This window comes from Dipodomys merriami, unplaced genomic scaffold, assembly GCF_024711535.1.
Source record: "Dipodomys merriami isolate MVZ:Mamm:240054 unplaced genomic scaffold, mDipMer1.0.p SCAF_51, whole genome shotgun sequence".
In the NCBI taxonomy this organism is placed as follows: domain Eukaryota; kingdom Metazoa; phylum Chordata; class Mammalia; order Rodentia; family Heteromyidae; genus Dipodomys; species Dipodomys merriami.
Window position 1 is genome coordinate 4810390 of NW_027206080.1, and position 22062 is coordinate 4832451.

The 22062-nt window shown below is 47.2% G+C and overlaps 1 protein-coding gene across 3 annotated transcripts; it reads left to right on the forward strand.

The window, feature by feature from the left end:
• The first annotated feature begins 331 nt into the window (after nucleotides 1-331).
• On the forward strand, nucleotides 332-19532 carry Ccsap (centriole, cilia and spindle associated protein). 3 transcript variants are annotated; one of them, XM_069998182.1, is made up of 4 exons: nucleotides 332-737; nucleotides 15361-15665; nucleotides 16669-16776; nucleotides 18502-19532. In XM_069998182.1, exons 1-4 carry the CDS (start codon nucleotides 407-409, stop codon nucleotides 18592-18594), a joined length of 837 nt encoding a protein of 278 aa, XP_069854283.1. In that variant the 5' UTR covers nucleotides 332-406; the 3' UTR covers nucleotides 18595-19532. The 3 variants fall into 3 exon arrangements, with proteins under 3 accessions (XP_069854283.1, XP_069854285.1, XP_069854284.1); XM_069998184.1 differs by having other exon boundaries at nucleotides 18399-18592; XM_069998183.1 differs by having other exon boundaries at nucleotides 335-737; nucleotides 16669-18592.
• The last annotated feature ends 2530 nt before the right edge of the window (nucleotides 19533-22062 follow it).

Here is a 22062-nt window from a genome sequence, read left to right on the forward strand (position 1 = left end):
AGTTCCGGCTCAGCCTGAGTCCCAGGAAGCCTCCGCCCTCCCCGCAGGAGCCGCGCGCGGGCGGCCGCCGCCGGGTGGCGTTCCCGCAGCTCCGAGCGTGGACCCGAAGGCCGCGGCGCGCTTCCGCCGGCCCGGTCACCCGGACCCCGCCCGCCCCCGTCACCCTCGCGCCGTCACCCGCCCCCCGCCCCCGTCACCCGGACCCCGCCCACCGCCGCCGCCCCCGTCACCCGGGCCCCGCCCGTCCCGCGCCCTCACGTCAGCCCGGACCCCGCCCGCCCCCACCTCCGCCCCCGCCCCGCCCACCCTGCCCGGGCGGGGCTCCGGGTTTGAACGGCGCGGCGGGCCGGGCCTCTGTGTCGTGAGGTCCCGCGGGCGGCGGTGCGGAGCGGGCGCCGGCGACGCCATGTCCCCAGGCAGCGGTATCAAGAGCGAGTACATGAAACGCTACCGGGAACCGCGCTGGGACGAGTTCGCGGCCTGCTACCGCGAGCTGCGGCGCTACCGCCTGGGGCGCCGGCTGCTGGAGCAGGCGCACGCGCCCTGGCTCTGGGACGCCTGGGGCCCGAGCGGCTCCTCCGACAGCTCGGCCTCGTCCAGCCCGGCCTCGGCCAGCCCCGCGCCCCCGTGCGCGTCCGCCGAGCCTGCGGAGCCCGCGGGGCAGGAGGAGCCGGAGCGGCGGGACGCGGAGGCCGGGGACCCCCGAGTCACGGGCGAGCCGGACGCGGCGCAGTCAGGTACGGGCCGGAGGGCGCGGGGGTCCGCGCGGGGTAGGCGAGGGGGTCTGCCAGGGAGCGCGGGGGCTACATGGGGTCTGATGGGTTGCGCGGGGTCTTCCGGGGCGCGCGAGGATTGCATTGGGGTCTGCCGGGGCGCGCGAGGATTGCGTGGGGTCTGTCCTGGGCGCGTGGGCTGCGTGGGGTCTGTCCGGGGCGGGGGGACTGCGTGGGGTCTGTTCGGGGAGCGTGAGCTGCGTGGGGTCTGCTGGGGCACGGGGGGCTGCATGGGGTCAGTCCGGGGCGCGTGGGGGCGGTGCGGTGGCCCCCGGGGCGCGCGGGATCTCCCCGGGGCGCGGGGTGGGCGCGGGTCTGCCTGGGGCGCGGGGGCTGCGCGGGGGCTGCGCGGGCCACTGGCGTCGTCGGCCGCCCCGCGCTGCCGGTAGGCGGCGCTTCCCGGTGTTTAGTTCCGTCCGCCGGTGGGCGAACAGCCCCGGGCGGCGAGGCCCCCTCCTCCCCGGTCTCGTAGGCGGCACAGGTCCCCTGCGCCCGCCACCGGCCTGGCGAGCCGCCGTCCCGCCCTGCGTCCCGTGATGGGAGCAGCTCTCCAGCCTGGAGGTGACCCGAGCCCAGAGGCCCCGCGGGCGCCGCCGTCCTGGCTCCGCGGCTCCCCGTGCGCGTCCGGGGCCTCCGCGCCACCGCTGGGATGCGTGTGCGGCCGCTGAGCCTGCCGACCCGGTGCCCGCGGTCCCGCCCCGCACCTGCCCACTTCAGGCCCGGGCCCCGACCAGCCCCTTCCCGCCCTGCACCGGGCGTCCCTGGGTGGTGCGGAGAGCCCCGGACCGGCGCTCTGTGTTGAGAGCCAGGAGATGTGCAGCCACGGGCGGGGCGCAAGCGCTTTCTCCGCCAACACTGGCTACCATCGGGGAAATAGAAGCCGGGGCACGTCACGGGGTCGCTTGCCGCCCTTTGCACCGCCGCCCTCAGCCCTGTCACCGAAGGTTCCCTGCTAACTCCTGACGCTGGACGTCAGTGACCCGCGGGGCATTAGGAGAGGTCAACGCCCAGATCGAGGCCCCGGGTGCCCACCGTGTAGAGAACGCGTCACCCCGAGCATCCACCGTGCAGAGAACGCGTCACCCCAAGCATCCACCATGCAGAGAACGTGTCACCCCGAGTGTCCTCCCTGCAGAGAACGTGTCACCCCGAGTGTCCTCCCTGCAGAGAACGCGTCACTCCGGGTGTCCGCCGTGCAGAGAACGCATCACCCCGGGTGTCCTCCGTGCAGAGAACGCGTCACGCGTCACCCGGGTGTCCTCCGTGCAGAGAATGCGTCACCCCGGGTGTCCTCCGTGCAGAGAACGCATCACCCCGAGCGTCCACCGTGCAGAGAACGGGTCATCCCGAGCGTCCACCGTGCAGAGAACGGGTCATCCCGAGTGTCCTCCGTGCAGAGAACGCGTCACCCTGGGTGCCGGCCATGCTGAGAACGCATCACCCTGGTGTCCTCCGTGCAGAGAACGCGCCTCCCTGGGTGCCCACCGTGCAGAGAACGCGTCACAGCACGCGAGAACGCACCTGCTGGGTCCTGATGCTTGGCTTCTGTGGAGATGCGGATCCTCCCCACAGATCCGGATTCTCCCCGCAGATCCAGTTTCTCCATCAGGATTTCTGCTTCAAGGGAAAGCATGACTCCCGTGCTCCAGCACCCGTGATTATTTCCCGCATGGAGGAGACAACGTTTTCAAGTGGATGTGTACATCCTAGAGCAGATGGCTGTGGAGCATGTTCTGACTGCCATTTCACACACGGAATCCTGTAGCTCTGAACCCCATAGAGCCCGGGCCTCTCCCGCAGGGCACTGCACTTCCCATGCTCCCCGTCCAGCTTGTTGAGTGCTTGTTCCCAACTCCTGGCTCCCTCTCCCCTGCCTCCTGTCCACTGTCCCCAGCCCCTCTCTTCTCTTCCCTCTCCCCTACTCTGTGTCCCCATCCCTTTTCTCCTTTTCCCAGTCCCTGTCCCCATCCCCTCTCTCCTCATCCCTCTCCCCTAACCCAATCCCTTCTTGTCCTCTCTCTCCTCTCCCTGTCTCCCTCTCTCCTTGGATTCACCTGGGACTTCCAGGCTCAAATGATCTTTTTTTTTTTTATTGTAAAGATACTATACAGAGGGTTACAGTTACATGAGTGGGGTAATGAGTACACTTCCTCTTGAACATCAAAAATGATCTTTTGTGCTAGTACTGGAACTTGAACTCAGGGCCTCTTGTGCTCACCTTGGCTTTTTTTGTTCCCTGCAAGTGGTCTACCACCTGAGCCACACCTCCACTTCTTTCTGGTTGATCAGAAATGAGTCTCCTGAAATTAATTGTCCAGGCTGGCTTTGAACCATGATCCTCAGATTTCAGCCTGCTAAGTAACTAGGACTATGGGCATGGGCCACCAACACCTAGCTTCCCCCCCCCTTCCAGTTTTTAGCATTGTCTCTTGAATTTAATCATTTTTACTCTGCTACACATACACACAGCCTACCTCCACTCCATCTCAGTAGCCAGACCAGACTGTTCAGCACAGCAAGCCTATGGAGATTTTTGCTCAAAGCCAGCTATATTGCGCATCATGATTCCAGTTTCTTTCTCGAAAAGGCAGCAGCCCATGGCTCTCTATCATTTCCATTCCCATCTTCACCCCCCTCTGACCTGCCTGGGTCTGCCCTGGCTGCCTGCTGGGTGCTCTGCGAGGATCCTTGGCCATACTCTTCCCTGTGTCTGACTTCTCAGGTGGGCGCCCCAGCTGTGACTTTTCTCCCCATTTACACCCTCCCTAATGGAGCGCTCTTGCAGCTGGTTAAGAAAGGAAGGCCAAGAGGCCGTGTTTCTGAGACCTTTGTCAAAAGATGATTTTATTTGTGAGTTTGTTGCTAGGTGTGGAATCTTGGGTCAAAAGTCACCGTGTCTGAGGCATCTGGTGGGGTGGTTCTGGTGTGCCAGGGTTTCTGGTTCTTGGTCCTTGGTGGATGATGAGTTCTCTCGGGGTTGTTGGAATCTACTCTTTTCCCCTGTGTCTGAAATCCATCTATGTCTGTTTTTTCTCCACCCTGCTGGTCACTCAGTGGGTCCCAGCACTCAAACTCATGGTTTGTTTTTGTTGTTGTAGTTGTAGTTGTTGTTTTGTTTTGTTTTTGTCCATCATGGTGTTTGAACTCTGGGCCTGGGTGCTGTCCCGGAGCTCTTTAGCTCAAGGTGAGCTCAGGACCACTTGAGTCACAGTGCCACTTCCGGTTTTCTGGTGGTTCATTGGAGATGAGAGTCTCATGGACTTTCCTGCTTGGGCTGGCTTTCAACCACGATTCTCAGCTCTCAGCCTCCTGAGTAGCTGGGATTATGGGCGTGAGCCACTGGCACCCGGCTGTAGTGTATTTTATTTGTAGACACTCTACTGTACAATGACATCCCAGAACTTCTTATTCTATTTGTAACTTAGTTCCCACTGACCAACTTTTTCCTATTATTCCCTTCCCACTACTGCCCCGAATCTCTGGTAACCACATTCTACTGTTAATGTCTATGAGACAAACTATTTTAGAGCTCAAGTATGAGTGAGATTGTGCAACATTTGTCTTTCTGTGCCCGGCATATTTCACTTAATGTGACAACCTCCAGTTCCATCCATGTCAGTAGGACAGGATTTCATCCTGGTGTGACTGATTAGTATTCCATTGTATTCCATTTTCTGTATACATCAGTCTATTGGCGGACAGAAGTTGTTTCTGTCTCTTGACTGTTACGAATAGTGTTTCAGTGAGCATGGGAGTTCATGTGTTTGACATGTGGATTTCATTCCTTCAGATATAAATACTCAGCAATGGGGTTGCTGAGTTGTATGGTAGTTCTAGTTTTTTTGTTTTTTGTTTTTGGCAGTCCTGGAGCTTTTACTTGGGGCCTGGGCACTGTCCCTGAGCTCTTTTTGCTCAAGACTAGTGCTCTACCTCTTTGAGCTACAGCACCAGTTCAAGTTTTCTGGTGGTTAATATTTATTTATATAAATACATTTATGATGTAAATATGTGTAGATAGAAAACAGAAATACAAAACATTGTTTTCTGGGTCTCTCTGCCTCCCTTTACCTCCTCCTGGCCTCCTTTCTTCCTAATATTGGTTTACATATTTACATAAAATACAAAACACATTCATGCTTATATATTATAAACATTATATATATATATGTATATATTTTAACATCTTAAGTACTTTAGTTTGGCAAGAAGGGAATTCCCCACTGTCCTCCATCATGGCCGTACCCGTGTTCCGGGTCTGTCTTTGCCTCACTCCTAGTAGTACTTGCTATCTCTTGCTTTTTTTGGTAATAAGTTTTTCTAACTGGAAGGAGGTGATGTTGTATTTTGGGTTTGCATTTCCCTGATTATGGGATGTTGAGCTTCTCATGTTTTTATTTTTGAGAGATACTTAGGTCAGTTAACCTAGATATTTAGATCAGTTGACCATTTTCAAATTGGATTTCTTGCTTGCTTGCTTCTTATTTTGTGCCAGTTTTGGGGCTTGAACTTGGGGCCTAGGCATTGTGCCTGAGCCTTTTTGCTTAAGGCTAATGTTCTACCCATTTGAGCTACAGCTCTGCTTCTGGCTTTCTGCTGGTTAATTGGAGACAAGAGTCTTACAGCCCAGTGCAGGTAGCTGATACCTGTCATCTTAGCTACTCAGAAGGCTGAGAAGATCAAGGTTCTGAGCCAGCCCAGGCAGGAAAATCCTTGAGACTCTTATTTCCAGTTAATCACAGAAAAAGCTGGAAGTAGCACTGTGACTCAAATGGTGGAGTGCTAGCCTTGAGCAAAGAAACCCAGGGACAGTGCCCAGTCTGGGTTCAAGCCCCAGACAGGAAAAAAAAAAAAAAAAGTCTAGCAGACTTTCTGAGAGCTAGCCTCTGGTCTGATGTATGGTTCATCTTCTATTCCTTTCCCTTTTTATTTCACAATTCATATTGACTGTTGAGGTTGTAAATATCTCCTCCAATTTTCTAATTTTTCCTTTTCAATTTCCATCTCTTTCTCCCTCTTTCCTTCCTTTTCTTTCTTCCTTTCTTTCATGGTACTGGGAGATTAGCCTCCAGGATTTTGCTAGTTATTTTTAGGATAGGGTCTCACTTCTTGCCTGGTCATGCCCAAGTCTTGACCCACCTACTTTAGGCTTCCGGACCTTATTGCTGGCATTGTAGGCATGCACTTCCATGTTCATTCTTCCTCTAAGGAGATGGAGTCCCTTGGACATTTCTGCCAACTGGCCTGGCAGATTTCCAGAGACATAGTTCTCCTTTCCTTCTTAAAAACAAAAGAAATGTACGTGTTTGCTCCTAGCCTGTCTGCTCACACTTAAGAGAGGAGCTCCAAGGTGCCCTTGGGGACCTGTGTGGTCGCCCTGCTGTTTTTCTGGGTAGTCGTCGTTAATCCTAATGTGTTTTGTGTGCCCTTCCCCAGATGGTGCCTCCTGACTCATCCAGGGCATAAGCTAGGCTACCACATGCTGAGAGCAAGGGGAGTACCCTGAAGAGCTTGCCCTCCTTATCAGGAGCCCTGCTGTGTTCTGAAAGTGTTGCCTGGTCCTCCTGGGGTCCCAAGTACAGGCCCCTCCAGCAGCCAGCCTTCAGGGAGGGAGGGCAGTGGCCCATGGATTAGAGGAAGGAGTTCCCAAGAAGCCCTATTGGCTACCTAACCACTGTGGCTCACATTGCCTCCCACCTCCGGAGTGCTTTGGGTCCGGTGCTGGAAGCTGGCTCCTGCCCCGGGACTCGTTGTCTGACTGGTGCTGCTGCTGCCTTGTTAGGGAGGCTTCTGCTCCTGACCAAGCTGGGCTGTTGCTGAGCTTGACCTGTACAGCCTCTCCGTGTACCCACTGTGTGCCCAGCTGGAGCTGGCCAGGGCCCATCGCCTCACATGGAGCTCTCTGCCGGTCAGACAGCACGAGGCCCTTCCTGTGTCTGTCTGGGAGTTAGAGATGTCTACAGATCCGGAGGGGAAGACATGACCTCAGTTCTCAGCAGAGGTGTGTCTGCGTTTGCTGCAGAGAGGGCACTGGGCTGGGGGCTGGCTGGGGTGGACCTTTGGCAAACTACCCACCCCATAGCTTTTGAGGGGTCTGTGTCTCACTCCTCCCAGGCTCAGCTTCATCTGAGCCTGGTGATCCGGGAAACCAGGCTTCTCTTGGCCTCAGTACAGCATCCTCATCTGCTTCCTGTATTTTATTGATGCCTTTGCGTGTCATTGTCTCCATGTCATTTGTCCTTGCAGTTTTGCATCTTTTCTTAGTGGGGTGTGGGGACAGAGAGACCCTAAACATACTTTCAATACTTACTTAGCCCATCTGCTTATTTATTCCATCTGCTTTATTTATATTTTTTTCTTCATCAGACTTGCCAGAGATTTTTAAGTTCATTTAGTCTTTTTCTCAAATTACCTATTAACAGCATGGATTCTTTTTATCATTATGTGATCTTTATTTCTTTCTTACTAGTTCTGTTCATTAATGCTTTTTGAGATGGATACGTACCACCAATTTTTTTCCACGCCTCTCTTTTTTTGATATAGTGGGTTTAGCTGCATCATGCAAATTTTGTCGTAACATTTTGTATTTATTTATTTGTCGGTCGTGGGGCTTGAACTCTGGGCCTGGGCGCTGTCCCTCAGCTCTTCAGCTCAAGGCGAGCGCTCTACCACTTGAGCTACAGAGCCACTTCCGGTTTTCTGGTGGTTTATTGGAGATAGGAGTCTCACGGTCTCTCCTGCCCGGGCTGGCTTTGAACCGCGATCCTCAGAGCTCAGTCTCCTGAGTAGCTAAGATTACAGGCGTGAGCCACCAGCGCCCGGCAACATTTTGTATTTATTAAGATGGTTTTATTAGCATATATTGGTTGTACAAGGGAGATTTCATCATGGCATTTCCATACATGTATACTACGTTGTCATGTAATATTTTTATGCATTTTAACATATTTTCTAATTTCTGCTATGATTTTAGAAATTGATTGCAAAAATTGAAGATTTATGTTTATGGATAGTACTCAGATAAGGAAACATTTATATTTTTTAATTTTTTTTTTTTTTTGTTGGTCATGGGGCTTGAATTCTAGGCCTGGGTGCTGTCCCTCAGATCTTCAGCTCAAGGCAAGCACTCAACCGCTAGAGCTGTAGCGCCACTTCCGGTTTTCTGGTGGTTAATTAGAGATTAGAGTCTCACGGACTTTCCTGCCCAGACTGACTTTGAACTGTGATCCTCAGATCTCAGCCTCCTGAGTAATTAGGATTACAGACCTGAGTAGCTAGGATTACAGATGTGAGCCGCTGGTGCCCGGCTATATCTTAAAAAAAAAGCTATGTATCAAAAACCTTTGTTAGTATCCTGCTGCTGAAAATTTTTAGTGCAGAGGGTAATTTTGGAAACATTGTGTCCATAAGATCAAAACTAAGGAAGGGATACCTTCAGTCCTCATTAGTTTAGACATTTTTTTACTTGTGGTAAAATATATACAATAAACTTGCCATTTTAACCTTTTATTTTTCCAGTCCTGGGGCTTGAACTTAGGGCCTTGGGTGCTGTCCCTGAGCCTCTTTGTTCTGAAGGCTAGTGTTCTACCACTTAGCCACAGTACTACTTCTGCCTTTTTCTGAGTATTTATTGAAAATAAAGCCTCATAGATTTTTCTGCCCAAGCTGACCATGTACTGTGATCCTCAAATCTCAGCCTCCTGAGTAGCTAGGATTACAAGGGTGAGCCACCAATGCCTGGCTCATTTTTACTTTTTAAATGTATACAATTTCTAGCACTGTGTCTCCCTGATTTTTTGCAATCATTACATTTAGGTTTTGACCCATAATTATTTAGAAATGTGTCGGTGTCAAAAATGGAAGAGTGGAGCTGGGTGCCAGTGGCTTATACCTGTAATCACAGCTACTCTGGGATCTGAGATCTGAGACTTGCAGTTCAAAGCCAACCCAGGTAGGAAGCTTCATGATCTTTTTAAAAAAAATTTTTTATTGTGATTAAGTGGTTACATAATTTCCCAAATTTCACAGTATTGTGGGATAGTGATGCTTAGTTAAAGTCACAAACACATTCTAACTTTCATGGAGCAAATTGTCTATCACAGTCTATAACATTTATGAGTTCTATGAGCTTTGCGATACAGTTATTTCTTCCACATTGGGTGGTATATACATTTCTTCTGTTTTGCATAGCATCAGCTGTAGCCTCTTTTCCACTTGTTCCCTCCCTCCCATCGCTGCCATTGAGTTGCTTAGTTCATTTTGGTCAATGTCCAGTGCAACTGATGGGTCCCGCTGTTGTATGTTTTTCCCTGATTCCCTCTAGTTCTGTGTCGTCCTCCTTGTTTCCCTCCGGTGTGCACATATATACCGTACATGTGATCGGAAGCATGGGTTATTTAGTAGTGATTCGACCAGATGAGTGGAAGTCCTTTGTTTCTTAAGTCTTGTTAATTTTGTATCACCTCACATTTTGGATTTAACATCCACTTATCATGAAGACCATGTGCCATTTGTCTCTCTGTACTTGGCTTACCTCGCTCAACATTTCTTCTAGCTCTTTCCATTTCCCTGCAAATGCCATTATTTTGTCCTTTCTATTGGCTGCATAATATTCCATTGTGTATAGATACCACAATTTTTGGATCCATTCATCTGTGGTGGGGCATCTGGGTTGTTTCCATATCCTGGCTATTGTGAACAGTGCTGCAGTAAACATGGAGGTGCATGTGTCCTTGTATACTGGTTCCTGTTGTTCAGGATAGATGCCTAGAAGTGGTATGACTGGGTCATAAGGGAGGTCAATATTTAGGACCCTCCAGACTGCTTTCCAAAGTGGTTGTATAAGTGCACATTCCCACCAGCAGTGTAATAGGGTTCCTCTTTCTCTGCATCCCCTCCAACATTTGTCGTTGGCTGACTTGAGGATGTGGGCCATTCTGACTGGGGTAAGGTGGTATCTCAGGGTTGTCTTTATTTGCATTTCCTTCACAACCAGGGATGGTGAACATTTCCTCATGTGTTCCTTTGCCATTTTTATCTCTTCTTCTGAGAGCATTCATGATCTTATCTCCAACTAACCACCAGAAAGCCACAAGTAGAGCTGTTGCCCAAGTGCTATAGCACTAGCTTTAAGTACAAAAGCTTAGGGACAGTGCCCAGGCCCTTAGTTCAAGCCCCAGGACTAGCAAACACACAAAAAGAAGAGTATTTTTTGGAGGGGGGGGCATAGTATTATTATACAGCCCAGGCTGACCTTGCACTGGTGATCCCTCTGCTTTAGCCTCTCAGCCTTCTGGGTGGTAGGGACTACCTGAACTCTCATACCCACCTGCAAGAGATATTTAAAAGTTATTTTAAAAAATTGTATCTTAATTATCCTGTGATCAGAGAATACAGTCTAGATAATTTCAATTGTGTAAATGGGTTAAAATTTGCTTTATGTCTCTGGAAATGGAAAGTCTTGTAAATATTTCACTTAGGTTTGATGAGAGTGCACATTCTCCACTTTTTATTTATTTATTTATTTAGATCATGGGGCTTGAACTCTGGGCCTGGGCGCTGTCCCTCAGCTCTTCAGCTCAAGGCGAATCCTCTACCAGTTGAGCTACAGTGCCACTTCCGGTTTTTCTAGTGGTTTATTGGAGATAGGAGTCTCATGGTCTTTCCTGCCTGGGCTGGCTTTGAATTGTGATCCTTAGATCTCAGCCTTCTGAGTAGCTAGGATTAAAGGCATGAGCCACTGGCGACCAGCTTTTTACTTTTTTTTATTTAGTCTGCTGTTCACATTTTACTAGATTTTTTTTTTCAAATTTTTTTTATTGTGGTTAAGTGATTACATAATTTCACCAATTTCACAGTATTGTGGAATAGTGATGCTTAATGTCACAAAGACATTCTAACTTTCATGGAGCAAATTGTCTATCACAGTCTATATCATTTATGAGTTCTATGAGCTTTGCGATAGTTATTTCTACCACATTGGGTGGTATTTACATATTTTTTGTTTTGCATAGCATCAGCTGTAGCCTCTTTTCCACTTGTTCCCTCCCTCCCATCACTGCCATTGAGTTGCTTGGTTCGTTTTGATCAATGTCCAGTGCAACTGATGGGTCCCGCTGTTGTATGTTTTTCCCTGATTCCCTCTAGTTCTGTGTCATCCTCCTGGTTTCCCTCCAGTGTACACATATATACCATATGTGTGATCCAGCAGCAGGGGGTTATTTAGTAGTGATTTGACCAGATGATTGGAAGTCCTTTGTTTTTCAAGTCTTGTTAACTTTGTCGTATCACCTAACATTTTGGATTTAACATCCACTTATCAGGGAGACCATGTGCCATTTGTCTCTTTGCTCTTGGCTTACCTTGCTCAACATGATTTCTTCTAGTTTCATCCATTTCCCTGCAAATGCCGTTATTTTGTCCTTTCTAATGGCTGCATAATATTCCATTGTCTCCACTTGTTTTGTATAGACCCTTAGGTCAAGTTTCTTGATTTGGCTTACATATTTAAAAAAAGTAATAAGACTTGTTGAGGTGATATGTATTCTCTGTTTGTACCACTCAGGGCTTACTCAGCAGAACTGAGGGGTGGATTCTCTTATTATTCTCTTATTTTCTCACTTGGTTGATTGATTGATGGATTGGTGCTAGTCAGGTTTGAACTCAGGGCCTTATGCCTGCTAGGCAGTTTATTACTTGGGCTATGCCCCTTGTTCTATGTGTGTGTGTGTTTTTTAGACTGTTTTCTTGCTGCCCTTGCTTGAAATCCCCTACCTTTGCCTCCCAAATACTGGGAAAATAGGCATGTGCCTATAGGCATTGTTTACTTTTTTTTTTTTTTGGTGCCAGTCCTGGGGCTTGGACTTGGTCTGAGTGCTGTTCCTGAGCTTTTCTACTCTGTCACTCGAGCCACAGTTTCACATCAGACTTTTTTCATTGTTAATTGGAGATAAGAGTCTCACAGGCTTTTCTGCCCAGTGCTGGCTTTGAACCTTTATCCTCAGATCTCAGCCTCCTGAGTAGCTAGGATTATAGGTGTGAGCCACTGGTGCCTGGCATTTTTTTTAAATTTTTATTTACTTGGATTTACATACAATAGTCATGTGTGGTTAGCAGCTTATATTGGATAGTGTCATTCTAAATCAAGGCTGAAACTTTTTTATTTTAATATTTACTCTTACTGGGAGAGGCAATATGGTCTTTCCCCCTAACTGGTGTGGAACACTGTGTATTGAGAATGTGTTTAAACTTCATTCTTTCAAGTAGAATTTTAAAAACATATATTTAGTTATAATTAGCATGTACTAGGCACTATCTTAAGAGTTTCATCAATATTAAAATTACAGTAATGATATATTCTACCTCTCTTTTTGTTTTGTTTTTTTCTTTTTGTCTCCTGGTACAGATTTTCAAGCATGCTTTTTTCCTTAAGTACAGAGAATAAGCACAATCCTTTCATAGTATGTAGAGGATAATTTCAGGATCTCCAGTCTGTCTTTCATAATATGCAGGTGATAATTTTGGGATCTTGAGTCTGTTGTTCCAGCTGCTCCTCCTCCCTTGTTTCCTTTTGTCTTGTGTGCCTGGCATCTATGGCACACTGGTAATTATGACAGAATGTTATTTGCTGTTTCATTTGGGAATCTGAGATCCCGGAAGAGATCACAGGTCCTTGTGCCAGTGCTTGTGGACCATCAGCTAGGGGCCACTTCTTGTGGCACTTGCTAGGACAGTAGGGTCCTTGTGACCAGGACCCAAGGTCCCACTCTTTCCTGCTCAGCTTTAGGTGGCCTGGTCCCTGCCCCATCTCCCCTTCTGCACTCACATAACCCTCTGTTTGCCCCCACCACACTAATTTTTCCATGGTGTTTGCACCAGTGATGGTGCTTTACTTCTCTCACACCCCTGTCCTTATCCTCTCTTCTGGTTATTTTTCAACTTTTCTTGCCATTTTTCCCTCCATTCTCCTCTCAAGTTCTCTGCACATTAAATATCAGTAAGCTCCGTGTCTGAGTGTGCCCTTCTTGTTTCTGGTTCCACATTTCTTCTGGGTGACCCTGTTCATACCAGGAGCCTCTGTACCCACCCACTCTGGCCACCCTCATCTCCAGCATCATCTCTCCCAAGCCACAATCTGTCCATGTCCAGCAGTCCGTGTCCAGCAGTGTCTGCTCTGTAGGTCTGCGCTGCCTGGCACCTTTCTTCACCGTCGAGAGGCCTTCTATCCATGCGGATGCACTGGACCATCCACTCAAAGCCCCGTGGGAGCCCTTGGTCCTCCTGGCTCCCTGGTGTGTCCATACCATGTCAGCTGATCTTGCTTCTCAGTCTCACACAGTGTTGCTCGGATGTCTGATCTTGGGCAGGCTCATTAAAAGTACCCTTGCTACCCATTTCCCTCACAGGGCTGAGCAGTGTCTGCCCTGCAGTGGCCTAGGGCCATCAGCACCTGCAGCCTCAGTGGACCTGCTTTCTTCCGCATGGCCTAGCCATCTGGATGGTGCTGGCTTCTCTTGACTTGTCTCAGGCCTACTCTCTGATGTAACCCAGTCCTCACACGTGTAACTACAGCCTCATTCCTAAGCTACGAATAGGACTGTGCCACCTCCCGGCTTAAAATTTGTTAGTGATTTTCCACCATTTCTTGAGTTTAGTACAGAAAGTCTGTTTTCCTCATGCTACCCACTTGGGACTCTCACCTTTAGATGCTGTGTGTCTGTCATTTTGAACTGTTATCCCTACTTCCCTCTTTGCCTTTCAGCGAGCTATTTCCCCTTTCTGGCACTTTCTCTGCTCTTCCCGGCCAGCCCTACCCTTGTCTCTTATTTTTGTTCAGGTACTTGGGCTTGAACTCAGGGCCTGAGTGCCATCCTTTAGCTCTTTCACTCAAGGTTGGCATTTTAACACTTGAACCACAGCTCCATTTTTAGCTATTTGGTGGTTAGTTGGAGATAAGTGGCTCAGAGACTTTCTTGCCCAGGCTGGCTTTAAATGCCGATCCTCAGATCTCAGCCTCCCAAGGATCTATGACTGAGCCACTGGCACCTGGATTCTCAGCTTATCTTTTAAACACAATTATTATTACCCTCTCTTGGCATCTTCCCGGAGATCTAGGCCAAACACTTAGAAAGGGAGAGGAAGAGGAGGGAAAGGATCAAGGAACTGATCTGTCATCTTCCTCATTCTTAGCACTGTAACTGCATAGATCTTCCTTGGCCTCCTCTTTGCCTTTTAAGCTTAACTCTAAGGGTCTGTTTTTTCCTCTTCCTGAGGAGAGACAAGGAGAAGAGATTAGAGGAGGAGGGGAGGGGACAGAAGGGGAGAGGAGAGGAGAAGACCAGGAAGGGGACAGGAGGGGAGAAGAAAGGGGAGGAGAGGAGAGGGTGTAGACACAGCACACAGAGTGAAGCTCGAGATTTTTAAAGTGAAGTGGAACTTGGCACCTCCTGTCAGCCCCACGTAGTTCTATGGCGGGGTTTACAGAGCTGGGCACAGATCAGACTGGATCACTATTCTTTAGCTGCTTGGCAACAAGGGAGATGTTTGGTAGAGTTGAAACCAGGGCAGGGAAACCTAAAGGTGTCCCGTGGCCAGGTGTGGTCCTGCAGGACTGTCCACCTGGAGTCTGCTCTGCCGGCGAGTGGGGAGGTGGGGGGCAGGCAGGCTCCATAGACGAAGGTTGCAGGGTGAGAGTCTGTCCTTGCCCTGCATGTGGCGGCACCAGGGAGACCCACGTTATGTGGTAGCTGGGGGAAGACGGCCCGGAGGACTCTTTGGATGATGGGCAGCTCAAATGGAACTCTCTCCCGTGTGCCTCTCGGTAGACTCCCACATGGTTAATACAAAATGTCATGTTTTATTACACAGTATTTTAATAACTGGATAGAAAGAATCCCAAAAGGTAACAGGAAAATGTGAGAGACTTTGGAGGGTGTCCTTTATTCCTGATGCTCACCTCAGGCCGGGATCCCACCCTACCCCATTTTCCATCATTTCGCCAGCTTTGCGGACAGAATTTGGGCTGTGCAGACTGGTGAAGAATCGCTGTGTCCCGACATCTCTCTCTCTCTTTTCACTTTAGAGGTGCAGAGCTGGCACCTGGGGGAGAAGCCGTGGAGACGGCTCCCATTGCAGCAGGGTTTTAGATCCAGAGTGGGGCCACTGGCTCTTGGTAGAGCAGAACAGCGTTGGCAGAATCAGGGACTGTCGACTGCCCAGGGATGTTGAGTGTCTAACCTGAAAACAACATTAGCTTTTCTGTCCATGCAGCTGGCCTGGTAATGGTTGAGCTATCTCGGGGGGAGAGTAGGAAGACCCCTGGGCTGCAGGGCTCTTCAGGGTCATCGAGATGGGTCTCAGAGGACAACAATCTTGGTTGCATTGGAATTGGCTTGGTCCAATTGGCACCTTGTTGTTGACTCTAAAGTAGGACAAGTGGATTTCTTTATGTCTGCTTCAAGTGAGGTGAGCTATATAGATAAAAATGTTGCTGACTTGATGTAGCATTATTTTTTTAACCCAGATAAAGTAGTTATGTGGAAACCCAATTTTAAAGTATTTTCATCTTGTTTTATCCTCTTTTTTTAAAAAGCACTACTGGTGAAAGATGGAGAAGGAAAACCAGAACCAGAACCCAGAATAAAAGATACATCTGACAAACCAGAACCCATAACAAAAGACACATCTGACAAGTCGCCCCCAAGCATCAAGCCTGGACAGCAACCAAGTGCCTTATTTGCTCTAGAGAATAAGAAATCAGTCAGAAGTCCGCAGAGGTCATCAAGTCAAATAAAGGAAAACAAGCACCCATTTGCTCTTTATGGCTGGGGAGAGAAACAGATGGATACAGGGAATCAGAAGACCCACAATGTCTGTGCGTCTGCCTCTGTGAATGAGGTGCGTCTGCCTTGGAAGAGAGGAGTCGACTGGGGTGTTGCTAGCGTTGCCCCTACAGGCAGGGGGAGCTGGGGGAGGGGAGCTGGGTGCCATGGTTGGGGGAGAGTGGGCTGTGAGCCATGGGGTTGAGATGGCCTGGGGGCCAGAGAAGCTCCAACCAGCACTTGGTTCTCAGCAGGAGATTCGGTAATCACAGTCACCTGGACAAGGGGCGAGGCTGGTAGTTAGAGATGAGCCAGAGAAGGAGGTGGGTGCCACTATGGCTCTCTGGTTTCTGGGGCACAGGGCACCGAGGTGCACAGCCTGGCTGTGGCTCCCGGTCTCTGGAGACATCTCCGGTCTCCTCTACTTTGGTAACCATGTCCTTGACGCTTGCGGTGTTGACGTGTCTGTGTGATTGCCCGATAGCCATCAGAGACGTCTTTCTGCGTGGCAGAGAGAGACACTGCACACCATGAATTCCCATTAAATACCACACGAAGGAACCCACTGAGAAAAAACAAACAAAGCCAGAAATTTCACCTAGCAGATTCTGGGCCCAGCAGATGGTGTTATTTGGAGTGGAATTTGAGACAAGGAGGTTCTTACTTAACAAAGGACCCTGACAAATCACCAGGGCTAGCATAACAAGATTTATCCTGTCAGATATAAATGACAGTAAACTCTCTTGTGTACTTAGTGTACTGTTTTATGTTTCTCTTGTTTGTAATGTGGAGCACTGTTAAGTTTTCTAGAGCCAACTCCAGAAGCAAATTAGTTGCATACTATTTCTATGTAACATTTAATTTTATGCTGCTCAGTTTTGCCAGAAACTCTAGTAATAGGTGAGCTGTAGCGTGAAGTGTGATCCCCATGGGATATTCTATACAGAACCGCAGATGGAGAAGTAGGACTCCGGTCTGTCTCAGGAACCTGGCGGTAGGTGTCTGGCTTCATTGCAGGTGGTCTTGAGCTCGTATAAAGATACTTAAGCTATTAAACTTGATTTTCAAACTTTCTTTAGATTCACGAATCAGCATTAAGAGCCAAGAACAGAAGACAGGTGGAGAAAAGGAAACTGGCTGCTCAAAGGCAGCGTGCTCACTCCGTGGATGTGGACAAGAGCAGGAAGGTGAAGGTCTCCACCGAGAACCCGTGGATGACGGAGTACATGCGTTGTTACTCAGCAAGGGCCTAGGAACTGCTTGTTCTAGAATGTGCTCATGACAGAAGAGAAAGGAAAACGAGAACTATTAAATGAAACCAGTGGTTTGAAGAAACACTGAACATGCAAGGCTTTTCTTAGGGAATTTTCAGAAGGTCATTTTATTTTGGTGAATATTGGTCACCTACCTCAGTAGTAGGGAGAGAGTCAAAGCCATAGACATTCAGTTACTTACAAAGACAAGTCTCTAATCTGATATTCTTGTAAGAATTTTAAAACATCTTTATCTTTTAAGATACACCAAATGCCCTTAAACGGCTACAGATGCGTCTTGACAGACATCTCCTTTAGTGTAGCAGAGCCCCTCTCATCCGGTTCTGAGCCTTGCCACATCCCATTGTTTGTGGGATTATTCCATCCTGCAGCACAGGGCTCTATTTTATTTTATTTTTTACTTAACTATATGTAGTTTTCTTTGCAAAGGAGTATCAAGTGAAAAATGGTTTTCATTACTATAATTGATTCCATTTGTAATGAGACTAGAACTTTGGTAGCTACTAAAAATTAAGCAATGTATTTATTTTTCAGATTGCATCACTTTCTGTGTAGATTGTAATATCTGGGCAAGGCAAGGGTTACTTTCCCTTTAAATGATCATCTAGGCATTTATGTGGTAGTTTAATAGTTTAAATACATTCTGGTGAGTTAAGTAAGTTCAGTGGGTTAGAATAGTAATGAGGTTTCTTTTGAGTCAGAGTTTCAACTTTTTTAAATTGCAATATTTGTGTTTAGAACATATGAGCTAGTCAGCTACTTGTTAGTCTGGTCTTTTGCTTGCCATACACTCCCTGTGGACACCTGCCTCTTTTTCAGCAGCTGGCAATGACGTTTAGAATTTATAATCTGAAATTACATTTAATGAGTTGAAGTTGTTGCCTGTCAGGGAGAGGTCCTGGGTGACAGGCATGGCCACCTCTGATTTCTCTGCAGAGTGTACTGCAAGTTCAGTGATGATGGATGTTTGTATGTTAGGCTGTCTACTTTACCACTTGATTCCTGGCTAGCTGGTGGGACAGATGTACTTAAACAGTGGTTCACTCTTCAGTGCACTTGCCTTTAGGGTCTTAGAGAATACAGGCTTCCCTCAGTCAGGCATTCTTCTCTATCCTGCAGCGAAGACTCTTCTAGAAGGATGAGTGTTACATGCTTTTGCATATAGAGAGCTGCCCTTTGCCAGCTCTGACTTGAAGATGTTGGATGAAAATCTGGTGTTAGACACCAGGTTGAACATTTCCTTGGTATTTTTATTCTGTGTCTTACAGGTCAATAATCACTTCTTATAATAATCACTGGTTTCATTCCATATAAAATTGTAACTGTATTAAGCTTTGGAAATGGATTTTGAAGAATAATGTTTTTTAAAAAAATATTTAAAGATATTTGCATAGTTTTGTATAGTCTCTTTTATGTGGAGAGCTTTCCTAATCACTGAAATGTATATTAAAAAGAGGAAATTCTCTATGTTGTCCAACACAACCTTGTTAATGATTCTGGTGACTCTTAGTGTTAACCATCTTTAATTATTGCAGGTCCTGAAGTTCCCATGAACGGGTGGGATGGATAGGATTGTGAGAATTACTCATGCAAAGCCAGGATTCGTAAGTCTGTTCTTTCCATTTAACTCGATGTCAGGTTGCATCTGACAGTCTCAGAAAGACGAGTGGGAGGCGCAGGCCCCAGCTGGCCAGAAGCCAGGACGCTGACTTCTTCAGACCGAGCAGCTAGGCCTTTTCCACCAAAAACTCCAGACAGAGACACACAGAGACGGCAACACTGGCTACTTTTTCCTCCCTTTTAATTAAATTGAGGACAAATGAACAAGATTTTAGAAGAAATTTAATGTGCATGTACAATGAATAAATCAGTATGAACAAGCTGTCACTCACTTTTCTTGTCAGCCCTTACTCCCTAGGGTATCTTTTCCTTTCCTTTTTGTTTTTTTTTTTAAAGGTGAAGATTATACCCTATGAAAACTTAAAGTTGTAACAATTCTGTTTTATTAACAAACTTTTTTTCTTATTCAAGGAACTAATGTGGTTGTAACCATGTTCCTGATTCCTGGGACAAATTGCAAGACAGCGAGATAGTTTAAAATTGTCTTTCAGGATGGAAAAGCCTAAAATTAATAATCCAGTGACATTTAAAATATATACTACATAAGGGTCTCTTTTAAATTTGGTTTTCAGTTCTTAATTAAAAACAAGTAGCCCTAAAAATGTTTTTCTATTTTTAGATAAAAATTAATAGTAGGTTATTGAACTAAGAATGCCCCCAGTCCGTTGGACTGAAGTGAAGGAGAAGAAATGAGTATTTTTAGTTTTTAAGACAGCTTGTGTTTGGTGACCTGCAAAATTTCTGAATACATCTATGTTTTTGTTGTTGTTTGCCAGTTGTGGGCTTTGAACTCAGGGCCAGGGTGCTGTCCCTGAGCCCTTTTGCTCAAGGCTAGTGCTCTACCACTTGAGCCATAGCTCCACTTCTGGTTTTCTGGTGGTTAATTGGAGATAAGAGTCTTGAAAACCTTCCTACCTGGGCTGGCTTTGAACCAAAATCCTCAAATCTCAGCCTCTTGATTAGCTAGGATTACAGGCATGCCAGGATTACCTGGCACATCTGCTTTTGTAGTCAATGAAAGCCAAGTATTGATGCCTCAGGCCTGCAGTCCTAGCTACTGGGGGCAGGGGGGGGGGGAGGTAAGAGGTGGGGAGCCTGAGGTCTGAGGATCACAGTTCAAAGCCAGTCCAGGCATAAAAGTCCATGAGACCCTCATCTCCAATTAGCCTGCAAAAAGCTGGAAGTGAAAATGTGGCTCAAGTTGTAAAGCGGTGGCCTGATGGAAGAAGCTAAGGGCCAGCGCCTTGGCTCTGAGTTCAGGCCCCAGCACTGGAACAAAGGCAAGATAAAGAGCTTTAAATGAAGGGAAACTAAGCTTAGTTAAGCAGGAAGAACAACTCCTCAGAAATTGCTACAGGAATTTATTGAGATGTGAGGAAAAGAACATACACAAGACATGGGGAAATTAGGGAGAAAAAGCAGAAGCTGTAGCTGTCTGGGTCAGTAAATGGATTATTCGTGTGTGTGTGTGTGTGTGTGTGTGTGTGTGTGTGTGTGTGTGTGTGTGTGTGTGTGTGTGTGTGTGTGTGTGTGTGTGTGTGTGTGTGTGTGTGTGTGTGTGTGTGTGTGTGTGTGTGTACACAAGTCAGTACTGGGGACCGAGCCTAATGCCTCCAGTTCTTTCTTGGCTTTTTTGCTCAAGGCTGGTCCTCTACCACTTGAGACACAGCTTTACTTCTGGCTTTTTGCTGGTTACTTGGAGATGAGAGTCTCTAGGATTTGTCTGTCTGGTTTGAACCTCATTCCTCAGACCTGCACCCTGAGTACCTAGAATTATAGATATGAGCCAGTAATACCTGGCTTTTGAGTTCTTTAAAACATATCATGGTTGAAAGAAAAAAAAAACATAACTGATAGTGATTTCAATGTGTTGATGTAATGATAGCTTTCACAGAAAGGGAGTGGGTAGAGAAATCCACTTGGTGGCAGTGTTTCCATGTTTCAATTAACATGATAAAATTTGCTGGTTTTAAGTATAAATTTTTCCTTCAAAGCAATGTACAAAAATATATAGTCAGAATCATTATATAAAAATGTTCAACCTAGTTGGACACCAGTGGCTCATACCCGTAATCCTAGCAGTTCAGGAGGCTAGGATCTGAGGATCATGATTCAAAGCCAGACAGGAAAGTCCATGAGTCATTTACCTCCAAAACCAAAGAGTGGAAGTGGAGCGGCTCAAGTGATAGAGTGCTAACCTTAAGCAAAAAGAAGTTCAGGGATAGCACCCGGGTCCTGAGTCCAAGCCCTAAGACCAGCACAAAAAAAGAAGTAAGAGCTCAACCCAAAAAGACTGTAGTTAAAGGAAGGCAGAGAAGCAAAATAATGGAACCAAGATAAGCCAAAATGCAAATATATCAACCTTCTATTGAATACTTGGTGAATTGGGATTATTGTATATTAAGAAGTGTCAGTTCACAGCCAAGCTTGGTGGCATATGTCTATAATCCCAGCTACTTAAGAGCCAGAGACAAGAGGATACCAAGTTGAATGCCATCCTGGGTAAAGTTACCAAGACCCTAACTCAAGAGAAAAGTAGGGGTGAGTTCACCAAGAATGCGCACCTAGGATCACCCTGTCTGACTGCAGGACACAGATGCAGGGGCCTTTCTAGGACCTCTGGTCTCTGAGGTGTGTGAGTATCCCATCCATAGACAGAGCAGAGCAAATGTTCCCTGCTGGCAATGGGTGGGGTTTCAACAGGAACAGCAGCCCTGTGGGCCAGCTGACATGGCTTCTGAAATGAAGACGAAGGCTTCAAAATACACGGAGGAGGACGGATAGGACGAATCATCAGGCACACCTGGAAACAGGTTTCGCGTGAGCACTGTTGTCAGAGGCCGGACCACACCCTGCTGCATAGACCTTAACAAGCTCAAGTCATCGAAGTCAGGCAGATCAGGTATGTTTCTGACCATGACGGAATGAAAGTAGAAACCAGTAACTGGTAATGTTATTTGGAAATAAAACAACATATTCATGAGTTGACAAGAAAAAGTCTCAAAAGAAATTAGAAAATGTTCCAAAGTGAAATGAAGTTACATCATAAATTTAATATTTGTGGGCAGGGATAAAGTAGTGTGGAAAAAATTTTTATCACATAGGAATCTTTACTAGGAAAAAAGGTTTCGGATCCGTAATTCTGGAAAAGGGCAGCTGCAGTAAACTCACCTCTAGCAGAATAAAGGAAGAAGCTGGGAACTGGTGGCTCACACCTATAATGCTAGCTACTCAGGAGGCTGAGTTCCAGAGGATTATGGTTAGAGGCCGGCCTAGGTAGAAAAGGTTGCTAGACTCCATCTCCAAAATAACCAGTGATAGGCAGAGATAGAGAAACAGTTCAAGTGGTAGAGTGCTAGCCTAGCAGATACAAAGTCCTGAGTTCAAACTTCAGTACTACAAAAAAAGAATAATGAAGGTGAAATAGGAATCACTAAAGCTGAATACAAAACCAGAAAAGTGCAACTCCAGCTAGTTCTTTGAGAATTTCTGTTGATAAATGTCTAGCAAAAAAAAAAAAATCCTATATATTGTCAAAATCAGAAATAGAATATGTTGCATTTCACTCTTAGCTTCTCT